This window comes from Vombatus ursinus, unplaced genomic scaffold, assembly GCF_900497805.2.
Source record: "Vombatus ursinus unplaced genomic scaffold, bare-nosed wombat genome assembly UNPS02014794.1, whole genome shotgun sequence".
Lineage (NCBI taxonomy): Eukaryota > Metazoa > Chordata > Mammalia > Diprotodontia > Vombatidae > Vombatus > Vombatus ursinus.
The window spans coordinates 12,824,756-12,844,219 of NW_020954572.1; the positions used below are offsets into that span (position 1 = coordinate 12,824,756).

Genomic DNA, 19,464 nt, shown 5'->3' on the forward strand with positions numbered 1-19,464 from the left:
CCTCCCTCCCTTCTTCCCTGTCTTCCTTCTTTCTTTCTTTTTCCTTTTCTCTCTCTTTCTTCCTTCCTTTCCTTGCTTTCTCTCTCATCCTCCCTTCCTTTCTTTTCCCTAGAACTAACAGATCTAACGATTTGTTAGAGTTAGTCATGACGAACATATGAGATAATGTACAAAAAGTGCTTTGTACCTGCAACATGCCGTGTAAATGCAAGTGTTTAGATATTTATGAGCTATGTGTATGTAGATGTATGTACAATACGTGTAGTATGTATGTGCGTATATATGTATACCATGTATGTATGTATACTTATGTCTATTTATGATCTCTTTGTATAACCGTAAAATATTCAATGAGTCAGCAATCAGTTTTTAAGGGCTTACTCTGTGCCAGTCACTATAAGGTCATTAACTCAAGCAGATGTGTCTGCATAAAATCTCACTTTCCCTACAAAATACTCGATCCTCTTCAGGATTTCTCGAATTCCCTCATGCCCTCATGCAAATATCAATTTGCATGAATCCAGGTTCTGCTTTCTGTGGAATACAGTTTCTTGTGTTCCAGCCCAGGCCTGGATTCATGTACGGGGCTTTTGTCATAACCCTCCAATCCCTGAACAGTATCTCCTCTCCAGAGTCCTCATTGACCTTTGTCCTGGGAGAGAGAGAGAGGCACTGGTCTGGACTGATGTGAGTAGGACGACAAAAGTATATGTGCATCAGGGGTGATGGCATTCTCTTCTATGTCTTAGAGCTTACTTAGCTTAATCAAGGTAGGTTGCAACAGTGCCATTGGGACTCTAATCATAATATCATGTAAATTAAAATAAATTCACATCATAATAATATACTTTATTTTCCCTTTCGCCAAGCAGCACTTAACATGAATATCAGACTTGTAGTCAACCATTTTAGGAATGGATCATATTCACTTCCCATTTTGTACAGCACTTAGCATGTGGTTGTCACTCACTAGATGGTAATGGCAACAATTTATACTGATTTCCCCACCTCCCAGAAAGCAAACATGAGGAGAGGAGGTGGTATGGATGCTTTCAGGAAGAAAGCAGGTATTTGTGAAACATTAAACATATCTTTCCTTTTAAGTTTCCTGCGTGTTACAATTCTGGAAGGAACAAATGCTAATGTTTATTTTTGCAATGTCTTCCTTCATCGGACCTTAGCATGCTTTGTGGACCAGTTCGTTTTAGTTCTTTACAGTTAGAAGGTCCAAATTTAGGCATAAAGAAGTTATATTGATGATGATGATTTCTTCAAAGGGAGTTTTATACCAGAGATCCCTTTAGGACAAAAGAAGCATTGATATCATTGTGGCTAAGTAATTGCATATGTGTGCAAAGATAAAGTTTAAATGACTAAGCTTCTTTTAAATGGCTATCACCTAAAAATGCTTTATTCATACTTCATGGCTATTTGCTGTTGCTTTGAAGTATGCCAGATGTCTTAAAGATGACTAAAACAATACTTTGAAATACTATAGCCATTCCAGATCTTTGGGTTTGTCTTTAAAAAGCAAAATTATTTTTCAAACTTTAATTCTTTTCTCATTCTTTTTTTTTAGTGTATTCTACATGTTTTAGGGAATATGTCTGTCTCCGAGGTCCTGAGTAATAAAGAATACTTCTGTATAAAATTGGGCATTGTAATAAGTCCTTTTGTGCTTTAGTAACAATTCAGTTCATGTATGTTCCATTTTTTAAGAAAAGTCAGTCTATAAAAATCCGCATTTATAAAATTAGTAAATTGTGGGGTTGTCTGTTGTATTACAGAATGAATCTTTTAAATAAGAATTAAAAAGAACTCTCCTGGTACATTTGAAATATAATTCAGTTTACAGAAATATTGCTTTCACGTAACTTTTTTCAGGAGCGTCTAATTGAGTATTGAAGGCGAGAATTTTTATTTTTGTATTGCATCTCCGTCACTTAGCATAATGTGTTACACACAGAAAGTATGCTGTACCTGGAGTCAGGATGACATGAGTTCAAGTGTGACCTCAGATACTTGCTAGCTCTGTGATCTGGGCAAGTCACTTAACCTCAGTTTGTCTCAGTTTCCTCAACTGTAAAATGGGGATAATAATACCTGCTTCCCAGGGTTATGTAAGGATCAGTAAGATAATATTTGTAAAATCTCTTAGAACAGTGCTTGGTACCACCTTTCCTTTCTTCTTTCCTTCCTTCCTTCTCTCCCTCCCTTCCTCGATTCTTCTTGGATTGAATTATTCAGTAAATTGATATACGGTCATGATCACGGGTTGGTTTAGCATAGTGGATAGCTGGCCGTGGATTCAAGAAGGTCTCGATTCAGGTCCTTGACACATACTGGCAGAGTGGGAGACCCTTAATCTCTCAGCACTCTCAGCCCCAATCTGAGACTTAAAGTTGTAGAGAAGGGGCCAAGTGGAGGGAGTCCCTCCCTCTACTAGTGGAATAAAAGTCCAGTCCCAATCCCTATGATCATGCTCACTAATTTCTTAGAATGCGGTCTTGTTGTTGTTTCATCCAGTAGCCTATTCCAGAAGAGCTTTAGAAAACCATACAGTTAAATTTATAAAATCAACGAGTGTTTCCAAGTTTACATTACTAAGCTAGATACCTTATGAAAGCTTAAAATTTTTGTTGGCTTCCTATTGCCTGCTGTGTTGTTGTTGTTCAGTCATTTCAGTCATGTCCGACTCTTTGTGACCCTATTTGGGGTTTTCTTGGCAAATATTTTGGAGTGGCTTACCATTTACTTCTCTGGCTCATTTTACAGATAAGGAAACTGAGGCAAACAGGGTTAAGTAGCTTGCCCAGGGTCCCACAGCTAGTAAGTGTCTGAGGCCAGATTTGAACTCATGAAGATTAGTTTTCCAAACTCCTGACTCCAGCATTCTATCCACTGCTCCACCTAGTGCCCTTATTGTCTACTACTAACACATAAAGTACAAATTCCTTAGATTGTTACTCAAGGCCAACAAAAATCTGCTTCCATCAGATCTTTCCAGTTTTAGTATCAGTAGTAACAGGAAAAGCAAATAACTTGATACCTGAGTGTTTGATGGAACAGAAGGAGAAGACGTTATGAATAGTGTAGTTGGTGATATGGGAAGTTCACTTGCATATCTAGGTGAGTAGGAAAGTGTAACTAACCAGTACATTTAAAGGACTGGGAAGATGTCTGTATTTCTTTTTTTTTCTAAATGTTTTTTTCTTTTCTTTCTTTTTTGGCTAGGCAGTAGGGTTAAGTGACTTGCCCAGGGTCACACAGCTAGTAAGTGTTATGTGTCTGAGGTTGGATTTGAACTCAGGTCCTCCTGACTCCAGGGCCAGTGCTCTATCCACTGCGCCACCTAGCTGCCCTAGGAAATCTGTATTTCTAAACTGCTCACATCATCGTCTAGTTGCAGAATGAATGATTAAAGGAGAGTAAAGAAATGAGTGGGGAACCAGCATTGCCCCAGTTGTCTGGGATTTCCCATGTGTCTTTCCTTTGAGGCATCTACTTTGCACTTAGCATGTGTGTGCTAACCTTTACATAGTACTGATGTGGTAGATAATTTGACATTGATTCACAGTAAAGTAGGACTGATTACTACTAATCCCCTTCATGCCCCTATTAGCATTTGTATTTTAAGAAGTGCTGAATGAATCTCCAAGGAGTAGAATATATGGGAAATTTGAGTCTCTTTCCCTCCTAAAGCTACTTCTTGTTTGATCTCAGGGAAAAAGGGAAGAAGGCAAGGTGAGCCTTAGGCAAAATTGGGAAGTATTCTAAGCTTATCTTTGGTAGCTTTTTCCCTCCATTTTTGTCCCTTTTCCTAGGGTACACTACTATAAAAGCACAAAAATATAGTCTTTTGGTGTTCCTTCCTCCTCTGGTTTGGGAGTATGAGTTTTAGTACTTATTAATTTTATTAATAATATTTTATATCTAGATCACTTCTTTTATTTAAGAAATAACATCAACAAATTTTGGTTTCAGGTTTCTTGCTCTTGGTTTGACAAAGTTTAATTGTCAGGCCTACCACTTATGAGTTATGTCACAAGTCGTTGTACCTTTTTGAGCCTTAGTTTTCTCCTCTGTAAAATGGGAATAAATAGTATTTGGATTACCTATCTTAGAGGGTTGCTGTGAAGAAAGTAATTTGTAAAACTTAAAACTCTGTAGAAATGTAATTTATTATTTCTGATTTTTACCATATGGTTAAGTACCCAATATGCAGTATCTTAATTTATGTGTGTGTGTGTTTTTTAAACATATTCCTGAAATTCAGGGTTTGACTCATCAATTGTCTTCTTTTATTTGAGAAAGGCGAAGGTTAGGAGAACAGAAAACAGGGAACAAAGATTATTTGTTTTCTGCTAGTACCAAGTGATTGAGAACAACCCCTACCTAGCTGATGGATGAACAATGGCACATAATGGGATGTCTATGAGAAGAAGAGTCAATGACTATAGTTCCAAGTCATCCTTGAAACTCTGAATGATACCCCTTTCCTGTAGCTGTTTAATAGGGTAATTTAAAGCAGTCTTTGAGATTTTTCTGCTTGTTCCAGTTCAATAAACAATTTCTTTTTAGCTGACTCTTCAGTTTGACATGGTCACAGTAGTGTTCATCCTATTTTGGCAATTAATTTATAATATAAAAGAGGGCCCCAAATCTGTTCAGAATTGACTGGTGACATATCATCCATTAATTACATTCGAACCTGGAAGAAATGGCAGGACTTTGTTTGACTAGAATGAGGAGGATGAGACAGTGTGTCATTCACTCTCTTGAGTGGCATTGTGGCAAATGATAAGGTTTGACTTGCAGCAAGAGTCTTTTGTGTTTCCGTGCATGAAACATCATGAAGATGTGAGGAGGAGGGGAATAATGATCTGTGTCATGATAACTTCAGCTAATGATGGGCTCTTCAAAATGCAGTTATTCAAAGTGCAATGGATTCCCTGGCTTCTGGGTAAACTTTCAACAAATAGTAGCTTGTTAGTTTTTCCTCAAATGATGTGGAGGAGTTGCTATGCAGATTTTCTTAAAATAAAATCCTATGGTAAGGAACTTAATTGGTACTTGTAATCATAAGCTGTTGTTCACAACTCTCTTCCCATTAATTAAAAATACATTTTTTCACCTTCACTAGCCATTTCATTTTGTTTGAATTTACTATTTACAGAGAATAAATAATATGCTTTTAAGTGATGTTAGTTTTGTTTACCTATATGTATAGGGGAAGACATCATGAATGTCACTTCTTTCTCTTTCACATACACAATCTGGACTTTTTTTTTTTAGTTCACTCTGCTTCTTTCTTGTGCAGTTTATAAAGTACACAGTGGCATAATAAATGTGCTCGTCTCACTGATGGATGACTTAATTTATAACTTACCCTTCATTAAGCACCAGGATGATTTTTGAATATTAACATAATATGGTTGGAAAACTTAAAAATTAAATAAGGTTGGATAAATTAATTGTCTTTGGTAGGCATTGCAGTTCTCATAGCATAATTTATTTTCCATTTCTGCAAAAATGTACTGACTTGTCTGTTTTGTGGAAAGACAGTTTTTGTTGTCTCAGTTGTAAGTTCAAAGCTGAGTTTAAAATTTAGGCTGTATTTTGAACAGATTCTAAATTTTCCCAAACTCAAATAACAATATTCCTAGGGGAGGGATATGGAATTTTGATAAAATGACATATCAGGAGAGTAAAGATTTTATAACATTAGTAGTAGTAGTTATACCCCAGAGACTATGTCTTTCTCATGTATGCTGTATTTGCTAGGTTAACTTGTTATTTTGGTTTGCATTGACTTGAGCTGACTGCCAGTATCACTTTAGTAATAAGTGAAGTTAAGAATGCTGATTTTATTTATTTTATCTGTAATAATGTTTGAAAGGATAAGAGGAAAAATAATGATGGGCAAATTTCTATTACCAGTATCTCTTGCTTTGTGGAATTGGCATACTGCAAGGATTAGCTATAAAGAAAAGTCTCATTTTTTTTGGACTTACAGAATAGGGCATACTTTTCTACAGGAAAGAAATAATTGATTCATCTTAAAATTATTTTTTTAAATGAAAGAGAAGCCTTATAACATTCCAGGTAGCCTTCAGGAAGACACTTATGCTTGCCAAGAGGTATATTTCTCATCTTTTAATTCATACTGACATTTTGTCATAATTTGCTAATTACCTTTCTTCCATTTTCTTCTTTTCTTCTTATTATAAGATCATAGTTAATAGCTGAGAGGGTCCTTGGAGACATTAAGTTCAACCCCCTCATTTTATACATGAAGCAACTGAGGCACAGAGAGATTCAGTGACTTTCCCTGGGTCATGCAGTTACTAAATGACTGAATTAGAATTGGAACTCAGATCTGTCTGGCTACAAGTCCATTGTCCTGTGCATTCCTTTAAAGTGCTTTTCTTCTTCCTTTTTCTGATTTGAGCCATATATTTAGTTCATAAATTGGGAATGCAAAGTGCCTTTGAGTAGGCCTAAATTCTCGTCATTTAAAAAATATTAAGGTAGCCATTTATTTATAGTACAATCATTTCTAAAATGATTCTGCCTCTTGAAATATAAACCTCCATTTTAATCAGTCACAATTCAAAAAACTATTATGTGCCTACTAAGAACCGGGCATGATGCTAGGTGCTGAGGATATAAGAAAAAAAATGAGATAGTCCTTGCATTCAAGAAGCTTACATTTTACTGGAAGAAACAACATGTCTACATATAAATATATACAAAATATATTAATGCTATAAATCAGTGGTGTTGAACTCAAATAGAAACAAATCCTCGCAGCTGCAATGTTTTCTTAGATTAACATTACCTATATTATATTATTATTTATTTTAAAAAAAAAACATGTCCCAGTTAAATTTTAATGTGGTTCGGGCCACACTAGGGAGTTTTCAAGTTTAACACGTCTGTCCTAAATCATCAATAATTAGAGAAATTAAAGCAGCTTTGGGGTTATACTTCACACATACCAGACTAACAAAAATGATAAAAAAGGAAAATTATAATTTTTTGAGGGCTGTAGGAAGACAGGCACACTAATGCACTGTTGGTAGAGTTATGAATTTTTCCATCCATTCTGGAAAACCATTTGTAATTGTAAACAAAAGGGCACTAAACTAGGCATGCTTTTTGACTTAGTGATATCACTATGAAGTCTATATTCCAAAAACTTCAAAGAAAGAAGAAAAGGAGTCATATGTACGCAAATATTTTTTAGAAGCTCTTTCTTTATTTCTGGCAAAGAATTGGAAACTAAGGGGAACTCATCAGTTGAGGAGTGGCTGAACAAATTATGATAATCTGAAAATAACAGAAAATTATTGCCATGTAAAGAAATAATGAAAGGCACAATTTTACAGAAATTTGGGAAGACTTGTATGAATGGATGCAGGATAAAGTAAGCAGAATTTGGAGAATAAATTATACAATAACAACAAAATTGGAAAGAAAAACAAGATTGTAAAACTATTTAATTCAGTAACCAACCATAATTCTACAGAACCGGGGATAAAACATCTGTCTGCTTCTTGATAGAGAGGTAATGAACTCAAGGGGCTGAATGAGATATGTTTCAGACATGGTCAATGTGAGAATTTGTTTATTTCTGACTATGCATATTTGATTCAAGGATTTTATTTTCCTTTTAGTTTTGAGGTGAGAGAGGAGTTGCAGAAAGAGGGAAGGTAGTGACAGTGTTGTTATTCTTGTTGAGTCATTTCAGTCATATCTGACCATTGTGGGGGTTTCTTGGCAAAGATCCTGGAGTGGTTTGCCATTTTCTTCTCCAGATCATTTTATAGATGAGGAAACTGAGGCAAACAAGGTTATGTGACTTGCCCACTGTCATGCAGCTAAGTGTGTGAGGTCAGACTTGAACTCAGGTCTTCCTGATTCCAGGCCTGGAGCACTATCCACTGTGCCAGCTAGCTGCCCAGTTACTATGCTACCAAAATGAAAATAAAAAGGTAGTAAAGCAGAAAAAGAGTCATTAAAGCATTTTGAAAATTCACAGGAGAGAACAGAAGGAAGATTGCACAGACAAGGAGGACATTTTTAAAAATATGTTGAATTTGTTATATGCTTATACCCATTAGATTGTAAGCTCCTTGAGGGCAAGGAATGGCTTTTGCCCCTTTTCGTATCCTAATGATTAGTACAGTTCTTGAGGCTTAGTAGGTGCTTAATAAATGTTTATTGGTGTATTGATACTGGAGGAAAGAAGCAAACAAGGAATATATGGTAAAGATTTGCAGTCTTTTTCTTTTCTATTTTATGTATGGAGATACTCATCTTACTTATTGTTTATTGTGTTTAGTATGAAAAAACCCCAAAATGTATACAAAATAAAAGTGAAGTAGCATTAGGTTAGAGGCATTAGCAGTTTTAGGCTGAGCTTTGAAAAAAAATTAGTGATTCCAAGAAGCAGAGGAGATGAAGGAGTATATTCCAGGCACAGGGGATAGCTATGCGAAGGCAAAGAGATGGAAAATAGAGTGTTATATCTGAACAATAGCAAGAATGCCTCTTTGACTGAATCTAATAATGCATGAGGAGTAACATATAATAAGGTTTTTTTTTCTTTTTTTGGCTAGGCAATGGGGTTAAGTGACTTGCCCAGGGAGACCCAGTTAGTGAGTGTTACGTGTGAGGCCAGATTTGAACTCAGGTCCTCCTGAATCCAGGGCTGGTGCTCTATTCACTGCACCACCTAGCTGCCCCATATAGTAAGGTTTTAAAGGTAGATTTGAGCCAAGCTGTGCCAAGCAGGGGAATTTATATGTGAACCTAGAGATAATAGGCAACCACTGGAGTATATTGAGTAAAGATTCAATAAGTTTTAGGAATATCACTTTAGCAGCTGTCTGGAGGATTAGCAAAGGGAGAGACTGAGGGAAGGGGGCTAATTGGGAGGTTATTTATTTATTTGATTGATTGGTGAGGCAGTTGGAGTTAAGTGACTTGTCCAGGGTCACACAGCTAGTATCAAGTGTCTGAGGCTGGATTTGAACTCAGGTCCTCCTAACTCCAGGGCCAGTGCTCTATCCAGTGAGCCACCTAGCTGCCCCTGGGAGGTTATTTAAAAAAAATTCTAGCAGTAGTCTCTGTATTTCTCAACCAGATTTTATTTCAATCTCTGATATTCATGTAAAATATTCATACCAAAATATCCAACACACTAAGCAAAATGGGTATTTCCACATACATAGTAGAACAGAAAAAGAAGATTGTGCATGAAATTGCAAATCTTTATTATGTACAATTTGTTTTTCTTTAAAAAAATACACATATATAAAATTCAGAATGTAACTTTTAATGCTCTTTAGTTTGTTATCTTTCTGATCTTTTTATTTTCTTCTGTGTATTTAAAAATGCTTTAATGACTCCCTTTTCTTTCAAGTTTCATGTTTTGTTTTTTGTTTTTTTTGCCACATATTCCTAGCTTTCCATTTCTCTCTCTTCCTCCTTAATTTGGGAAAAAGGGAAAAAAAAAAGAAAAACAAAACCCTTATAACAAATATGCGGAGTCAAGGATAACAAATTCAATTGTGAGGCTTTTGCTATAATCCAGGGAATTGGTATTGAGAGCCTGAATTGGAATGGTGACTGGAGAGAATGAAGGGTTTGAGAGATGAGATGGTAGAGTGAGCAAGATTTGGCATTGATTGGAAGTAGGAATGAGGGAGAATGAGGAGTCAAGAATGACTCTGAGGTTGCAAACCGGGGTGACTGGAAGGAAGATAGTGGTCTTTACAGAAATAAGAAGTACCCTTTAACAAAGAAATGCATTTTAACAAAACCAGCCAACACATGTACCATGTCTGAAGATATATGCCCTTGTAGTCCATCACCTCTTTGCTGAGAGATGAATGGCATGTTTGACTACTCTGTAGTCATATAATTAGTGACTGCACTTACCAGAATCTGAAATCATTCACTTGTTTTACTTTAAATTATTTTTATTGTAATATTCATTATACTCTTCGATTTGCTCATTATTTTGTATCAGTAAATAAAATCTCCCCGAATATCTCTGAATTCTTTATAGTAATCATTTCATAGTGCACAAAAATATTTCATTATACTAATACACAACATTTTTCAACCCATTCCCCAGTGATGGGCACATGCATCTTTCTAATTCTTTGTTACTACAAAAAGTATTCCCCTGGAAATTATTTTCTATATTCTCTCATATATACATATATTTTGTATTTGCTTATCTATTAACATACTGTTTTCTTCACATTGAAATAGAAATTATTCGAGGTTAAGGATTTTTCATTTGTGTTTTTATGGCTCTAATGCCAAATGGTATATGGAACATAATAAGTGCCTAATAAATGCTTATTGAATTAAACAAATTTGAATATATTTGCATCTTTGGACATTTCTCCCTGTCTTTGACTTCCTTGGAGTATATGTCTATTAGTGATATCACTGGGTCAAAGATTATGTCCAATTTACTGACTTTTGTAATGTCATTCTGTATTGTTTTCTAAAATGGATAGACTAACAGCTTCACCTACAGTGCCTTGGTGTGCTTTTCTTCCTATAGCTCCTCCAACATTGACCATTTTCATCATTTATCATTTTTGCCAATTAAATGAGAGTGAGGTAAAATCGCAGAATTTTAATTTCTATGTCTCTAATCATTAGTGATTTGGGGCATTCTTTCATATAGTTGTTGATAGTTTTCATTTCTTCTTTTGAGAACATATTTTTCAGCCATTTATCTCTTGAGAAATGTCTTTTGTGCTTATGTCTTTATATCAATTCCATATGTATCTTGGATAGCAGACCTTTATCAGATATTTGCTGTGTAATTTCTCCTCTAATTCATAGCTTCTCTCATTCTAATTATATTGACTTTGTGCGAAAGTTTTTTGATTTCATATAACTGAAGTTGTCTTTTTGTCTTTTATGATCATCTCTATTCCTTGTTTAGTTAAGGATTTTACCCATAGTCATATTTCCCAATGGAGTTCTTTTCATTCTCTTATAATTTATTTCAGGTGTATATCCGTTTGGTGCTTACTGTGCCATTTATCTTCTATTCCCATTTCATCTCCTAAAGCTCAGGAATGTTGTCTCTATTTTTAGATACCTTTGCTCTATCCTTTTGCTTTTGTTTTTGTTGTTCAGTCATTTCAGTTGTATCCAACCCTTTGTAACCCCAGCTTTTATTAAACTACTTTAAAAACATGTCTAAAAGAGCTTTGTTGTCTTATCACACTTTTCCAATAGAGGAAGGTGGTCTTCTAAAATATATTACTCGAGTATTTCTTTAAATCCATATCACTAATGAGTTGACCTGCCATTGATTGGTTCATATTACAATCCATCCATGCCTCATCATCCTGGGTAATTTTTATCTATGCCCTTCCATAAATTCTTTGTGGAAGATTCAGATGTTTAGTGTACTGTTGGTTGTTTATTATTTTGTGGATACCAATACAACTTTTGGTATTTCCAGGTTTCATGATTGACCCATCTTCTTTTCTGGACAGTATATACTTAATCTCTTTTACACCATTTGTGAGCAAGTCATTGATGTTAATATAGTGAAGCCTACTTATATCCACCATGTCCAACTTTCCATTGCGTTTGGGTCACCCACAATTTTAATTCTTCAGAAATGATGGTGTTCTTTGACTTGTATCCATATAATATCACCAGGACCATATTATGTTAAGGAGTAGGTTGAGATCATGGAGTGTTTTGTAATTTCTCAAATATAATTCATCCTGTTGTTTTCCTCCTATTCAACTTTGCGCTTAGTTCATTCTTTGACCATCTGCATAGTCTATTTGAGATTTATCTACTAATGGACTAATTCAGCAGGCCACCTATCCAGCATTATGTTATAATCTGGGCAATACCGAACCAGAACATTATACTAGTTTGAAGCCTTGATTTATACAAAATGAATTGATAGGCTATTTTGTCAGTTCTATACATTGGAAATTTAAAATACCAAATTTATTTAAAACTTTTTTTGTGAACCTGTATTTGTTGAAGATAAGAAACTACACTTTTCAATGATCATCAGTTGACTCTCTAGTTAGGGTAGAAGACGTCAGTACCATATAATATCACATCCCCCCTTTTTTTGTTCTCTATTACAAAGTTATTTTTTTTTTTTTACATTGGTGAAATTTTAATTTTCCTTAGTACAAAATCCAAGGTTTTCTGGTCTTTAAAAACTTTTCTTGAATTCAAGATAAAAGAGAAGATGTAGACAAAAGGAAGAATATGCCAGTCTTCAGAGAATTATGATGCAGAATTTCTCCTTTTCTATACTAAATAAGCAAAGATTAGTATTAGGATCTGAGAGTTATTCAAAATATACAATTTAAAATGCTTTGACTATGCACACTTATTTATTGAGGCAGTTCCTTGAATATAAAGTAATCCCAAGTTGTTGATGGATTGTTTCTACATAAAAAGATGCTATTTCCAAAATATTTTAAGAAGTTAAGCCCAATGGAATCTGCAAGTGACATGCTTGCGTTTTGCCTGAACTATTGAAAACTGCATTGGATGAATTGGAAGTTGCAGAATAAGTATTGAAAAAATCATTAAAATAATGACTCCCCATTCTGAATTAGTCTAGACAAAGAAATGCCTACTGACATAATGGTAGAAACCCATTTCCACTGCTAAGTCTGATAGCTGTTGACAAGAAAATATGTTGTTATATTTACAGTGAAGTAATAACTCCATTTTCTGAACAGTTATTTGTTTCCCTATTTTAGGCAACTTAATGAGACCCCTCTTGAATTATGGCATCTCTTGGTAAGTACATTCTCCCTCCCTACCTTAAGCTACTTTCTATTTTGTTTTTCTCTCTTATCTGTGAAAATTCTATTTTTGTTTTCTTACTGTAGTATGTCTATGGGCTTCCTGGTGGAAGAGACAGCACCGGTTGTTTGGAGAGGGCTTATGGTGATGTCAGCCATAGAGAAACTGATTAGGCAGGTAAGAAATTCACATTCAACTGACATCCTGTTAGTGTAGTCAATTTGCTTGCTAATTGGAGTAGTCCTAGAATTTGAATTCAAATCTGAGATTTTTTTTTTAAAAGGAATCCACTGGATAGACTGAGTGAATTAGGTGGCGCCAGGACAAAATTTCATTTTTACATGATTTAATCTTTTCCATTAGCTATAAGTACAAAAGTCATAATTTTTTTTCACTTCATGCAGTATTGTGGAAATGTGGTGGAGTCTCTAGGCATAAGAGAAAATCTGTTTAATTCAGTAACTCAGTAATTTGCCTTCCTGTGAGTTACTGCTAATCACATTGTAGCCATTTTTGTGTGTAAGGGCTGAGCAGGAGTTCTCTGAGCAAAAATAACACACATACTATAGTGCCTGCTACTTAAAATTGCTCCATAATGAGGTAAGGTACTGTCTCTGTCTGTCTGTCTGTAGAATTATATGTATTCATCTTGTCAACTTTTAATTATACATGTAAAGAGGGCAGCAGTTAAGTGGATATGCCAGAATAAAGGATAATCCAAATGTCATTTATGTTGGATTTAGGAATGGATGTTTGCACTTGTGTATGTTTTTATGTGTATGTTCTGCAGGTTTAAACTTCTAATGATATTTGCCTTAGAATAACTTAAAAATTAATTTGTGTTAACTTCTTATATATTAAATAATAGTAGGTAGAGGCAAGCTGGAGGTGAACTAGTAGCAGAGGAAACTCACTCTGAGATTAAAAAATCTGTCTCAGGTTGCAACCCACCAAGTAGGTATATCCTGCATGGATATGTGACCTGGATGTGATAATATATGTAGATATTGACTTACATATTGTACTCTACCTCATATATTTGCTTCCTTACCTCCCAATTTTGGAGTTTATAATCAGCTGCAGTAAGAGTCCCTCAGAAGACACAGGGACAGTTTAAGAAGTTTGAATAATTCATTTTGCTCATAATCCTCATTCATTCCTTTAAAACAATGTTTATTGAATGTTTCATATGCATAGCTCTGTGCTACTTACTAGTGAGGTTATAAAAGCATGGAGAGGATCCTTAAACTTAAGGAACTTAATTATCTAGCAGAGGAGACAAAGCAAGTTAAGTAATAACATAAGGCTTGGTTCCAAGGAAGAGAGCTGAGAAGGACATTGCCCCCCCTTTCCCCCAAAACAAAACAAAACAACTCTGTTTTCAAAAGTGGGTGTCCACAGATGTGGAACATTGTCTATAGTGCCAGATTTTTTTTTAATGTTGATTAGTTTTACTAATTTTTTTCTCTTCTTAAAAAAATTCTTGATTATAAAGGATGGCTCTCTGGGTTGTAGGGAAGAGAAGAATGAATAAAGAGGGAAATATAGGTGATGTCAAAACAGGGTATCAGTAAAAACCTATTTTTAAAAAATAGTAACATAATGTTTTAGTTCGGACCTTTTCATCAGAGTGAGGAATTCTTAGTGTATAAAATCCTTCTGCTAATACATATATCAGCAACACCTTTGTAACTTACAGACTTAGGGAATTTTCTGGGGGACACTGACAAGTTAAGTGACTTGCCCTTGGTCACTCAACTCTGTGTCTGTGGTGGGACTTGAACCTAGGAGTTCTTGAATCCAAGGTTACCCTCTGTCCACTACCCTGTGCTGCCTCTTAGTAATATAAGGTAGTGTGTAATTAAGTACCAAATAAAGGATTTAGAAAAGCAAATAGGATTGTAAAGTGATAAGATGGTTGGACATTGGAGGAGGTGGAAGTTGAGCTGGGCCTTGGAGAATACATAGGATATAGGCATGTAGAATTAAGGAGTAATGTAATTTTATTTTATTTTTTTACTGTGAGCTTTTTTTTTTATTAATTAGCTTACTTTTAGTTTTCAACATTCACTTCCATAAGCTTTTGAGTTTTAAATTTTTCTCCCCTTCGCTCCCTGCCTCCTTCCCCAAGACAGTGTGCAATCTGATATAGGCTGTACATATACATTCCTATTAAACATATTTTTACATTACTCATGTTATAAGGAAGAATTAGAACTAATAGGAGGAACCACCAGAAGGAGGAAACAAAACACAACAGAAGAGGGAAAAAAAAAAGAGCAAATAGTATGCTGCGATCTGCATTCAAACTCCATAGTTATTTCTCTGCATGTGTATAGCATTTGCCACCATGAGACTTTTTGAGATGTATTAGATCCTTATGGCTATTACTGTGTACAATGTTTCCTGGTTCTGCTCAGTTCACTCAGCATCGTAAGTCTTTCTAGGTTTTTTTGAAGTCTACTTGCTCATCATTTCTTATAGTACAATAGTATTCTATTGCATTCATATGCCATAACTTCTTCAGCCATTCCCCAATTGATGGGCATCTCCTCAATTTCCAATTCTTTGCCACCCCAAAAAGAGCTGCTATAAATATTTTTGTACATGTGGGTCCTTTTCCTGTTTTTATGATCTCTTTGGAATATAGCCCTAGAAGTGCTATTGCTAGGTCAAAGGGTGTGCACATTTTTATAGCCCTTCAGGCATAGTTCCAAGTTGCTCTCCAGAATGGTTGGATCATTTCACAACTCCACCAACAATGCATTAGTGTTCCAGTTTTCCCACATCTTCTCCAACATTTATCATTTTCCTGTTTTGTCATGTTGGCCAATCTGATAGGTGTGATGTGCTAACTCAGAGTTGTTTTGATTTGCATTTCTCTAATCACTAGTGATTTAGAGCATTTTTCATATGACTATGGATAGCTTTAATTTCTTCCTCTGAAAACTGCCTGTTCCTATCCTTTGACCAGTTATCGATTCGGAAATGACTTGTATTCTTATAAATTTGACTTAGTTCCCTATATATTTGAGAAATGAGGCCGTTATCAGAGACACTGGTTGTAAAAATTCTTTCCCAGGTTTCTGCTTCCCTCTTAATCTTGGTTGCGTTGTCTTTGTGCAAAAACTTTTCAATTTAGTGTAATCAAAATTATCCATTTTGCATTTTATAACATTCTCTATGTCTTGTTTGGTCATAAATTCTTCTGTTCTCCATAAATCTGACAGGTAAACTATTCCTTGCTCTTACAGGTTGCTTATAGTATCAGCCTTTATGTCTAAATCATGAACCCATTTCGACTTTATTTGGTTATATGGTATAAGATTTTGGTCTATGCCTAGTTTTTGCCATGCTCTTTTCTAGTTTTCCCAGCAATTTTTGTCAAATAGTGAGTTCTTATCCCAGAAGCTGGGGTCTTTGAGTTTATCAAATAGTAGATTACTATAGTATTGACTACTGTCTTGCATACCTAACCTATTCCACTGATCCACCACTGTATTTCTTAGCCAGTACCAAGTAGTTTTGATGAATGTTGCTTTATAATACAATTTAAGATCTGGAATGGCTAGGCCACTTTCCCTAGCATTTCTTTTCATTAGTTCCCTTGATATTCTGGAGGTTTTGTTCTTCCAAATGAATCTTGTTATTATTTTTTCTAGCTCTATAAAATATTTTTTTTGGTAGTTTGATTGGTATGGCACTGAATAAGTAAATTAGCTTAGGTAGAATTGTCATTTTTATTATGTTAGCTTAGCTTACCCATGAGCAACTGATGTTTTTCCAATTATTTAGATCTGACTTCATTTGTGTGAAAAGTGTTTTGTAATTGTGTTCATATGGTTCCTGGGTAGCAATGTTATTTTAAGCAGAGGGAGAAGTGTGAGGAAAACCATGGTGAGAAAAGAATAAAGTCCACAGGAGGGGGACCATCCTGATTGGAACAGACAACTTAGTCTGGAAATAGTAATATGAAGTTGGAAAGATAGGTTAGGACAGATTTTGGAGGACCTTGAATGCTTGGTCAAAAAACTTAGATTTGAACCTGTAATCAGTGGGGAATTATTAAAAGTCTTTGAGTAAAGAGTTGACTTGCTGTAAACAGTGTTTAGGAAGATTGGTTGGTGTCACTATATGGAACTGAATGGAGATATTTAAGACAGGAATCAGGGAGACCACTTAAGATTCTGCTGAAGTAATTCGTGTATGAGGTGACAAGGGCAGAATGAGGGTGGTGACAATTGTAGAAAAAGGAAAGGAAAAATTCAGGTGCTATTATTAAGAAGTTGGTGACTAAGGAGATATGAGGTACACAGGAAAGACAGAGTCAAAGATAACTTTGTCACTTCATGCCTTGTAACTGGGAGAATGACAGTAACCTTAATTATTGTATGGAAACCAGAAATAGGAACTAGTTTTTTTGGAGAAGGTGATAAGGTTGGTTTTGGACTGCTTTGAGTTTGGGCTGCTGGATGTACATCCAGATGTAAATGTCTAATGGAGAATTGGGGATATTGCTAGGGTGGAAAATAGGGCTTTGAAGTCAACCGCATTTAGGTAATAGTTGAATTCATTAGAGATTCGCCATGGAATTATCTCTCTACCCTTGCAGCTCCCTTCTCCAATTGCTGAATTCCTCATGGAACCTTCGCTTTGAGGAAGGACTGAGGCCAGCTACTCTTCATTGCATTCTGCTTCTGATTGACTAGACTTCACCACCATTCACCAGCATGAGTACCTTCTCCCTCTTTTGTGTCCTTTTCTCTTATTAGAATGTAAGTCCCTTGAGGGCAGTTTTCCTTTTTGCTTTTCTTTTTTTTGTATCCCCAGTGCTTACCACAGTACCCAGCACATTGTAAGTCTTTAATAAATCCTTGGTTACTTAACTATAGTGCTCCAAAGGAGAGAATATATGACAGGAAGGTCAAGGCCTAAGGAACCCCTACAATTAAAGGGTAAGATAATTAAAAGGAGCTAGTAAAGAAGACAAAACTATTCATTAGAAAGGTAGAAAAATGAGGATAGTAGCATTACTGTAGCTGAGGAAGGAGTTTTGAGAAGGACAGATGGTCAGTGCTGCAGAGAAGTGAGAATAGGGATCAAAGAAACACAAGTAAACCTAGGGTTAATGTGGCTATTGGTAATTTTTGAGAATACAGCTTCATTAGAATGGTGAAGACAGAAGTCAGATTGCAGGGATTAAAGTATGGCATAAAGAAATGAAGACAGTGAGTAGAAATCATTCATTTAGAAGGTCAGGCCGTGAAGGGAGGAAGAGAAACAGGAACTAAAGGATCTAATGACGTTTTTAGGACCTTGATTGTAGAACCTAATGATTTATTTTTCCTAAATAGGAGACATTTGTGAATATTTTTAGACAGAAGGGAGCATAGGAAAAGAGAGAGATTGAAAATGCTAGAGAATGGAGGGATAATTGTGGGGAGCAAGATACTGTAGGAAGGTGGAGGGGAGGTGATCAAGAGCTAAGGTTGTTCTGTTTCTTGGAAAGGGGGAGAGGCATCTCTTCTTTGAGATTGGAAGAAAGAAAAGAAGCAGAAGTATAGAAAGAATGCTTTAAAGCAGAAGTGAGGGTAGATGAGGGACCTCCTTCCACATGCTCAAGATTTTTTCAGTATAGCAGAGGCAAGTTCAACTGCCAGGAGTGAGGGAGGCTGCAATGGGATTAGAGGTTGGAGAATGTAGAGGAGGTTCAGAACAGCTGTTATGGGGAGTTTGCTAAGGGATAAAAGACAAATGAATGAAAGGAATGTTGGGTGAGGAGCCTTTTGAAGTCAGCTAGAGGTGGGCCAGTTGATCCCAGCCCAATTTTGTAATTTTCTTCAGCAACCTCAAAAGCCTGGAAGTAGAAGCAGATAAAACAGAGAAAAAGGCTGGCTGGTAGAAGGCTGAGATTCAGTATAGTGGAAAGTTAAAGGACAGAGAAACGTGGGGTATTAGTGAATTGAAGTGAAATGAATGAACATTTGAAGCAGCTAGGTGGTGTAGTAGATAGAGTGCTGGACCTGGAGTCAGGAGCACCTGCGTTCAAATCTGGCCTCCTACACTTACTAACTGTGTGACCCTGGGCAAGACACTTAACCCTGTTTGCCTTACTTTCCTCATCTGTAAAATGAGCTGGGAAGGAAATGGCAAACCACTCTAGTATCTCTGCCAGGAAAACCCCAAAAGATATCTTGAAGAGTCAGACATGACTGAACTGCAACAGAACAAACCTTTACTAAGCACCTACTACATGCCAGGTACTGTGTTAAGCAGTAGTGATACAAAGAGAGGCAAAGACTGTCCTTGCCCTCAAGGAACCTACTATATAATGAGGGGGTGGTTACACCATGCAAACAAAGTATGTACAAACAAATATATACAGAATAAATTGGAAATAATCTCAGGAGGAAGGCACTAGCATTAAGGGGATTGGGAAAGGCTTCTTATAGAAGATGGGGTTAAGTTGAGGATTGAAGGAAACCAAAAGGTGAAGATAAGGAGAGAGAGAGAGAGAGAGAGAGAGAGAGAGAGAGAGAGAGAGAGGAGGAGGGGAGGTGGAGGAGGAGGAGGGGGAGGGGGAGGAGGAAAGTGTGTGTGAGAGAAAGAATGATGATGGTGATGATGAAT

At 36.0% G+C, this 19,464-nt stretch overlaps 1 protein-coding gene across 1 annotated transcript in view; it reads left to right on the forward strand.

Annotated features, from left to right (window-relative positions):
* The window catches only part of NUBPL (nucleotide binding protein like), a gene marked incomplete at its 5' end in the record, with an annotated part of 302,534 nt that overhangs the window by 106,165 nt on the left and 176,905 nt on the right, over positions 1-19,464 (forward strand). Inside the window, 2 exon segments of the mRNA XM_027870181.1 lie at positions 12,789-12,828; positions 12,921-13,011. Of these exon segments, the coding sequence (XP_027725982.1) occupies positions 12,789-12,828; positions 12,921-13,011 (131 nt within the window).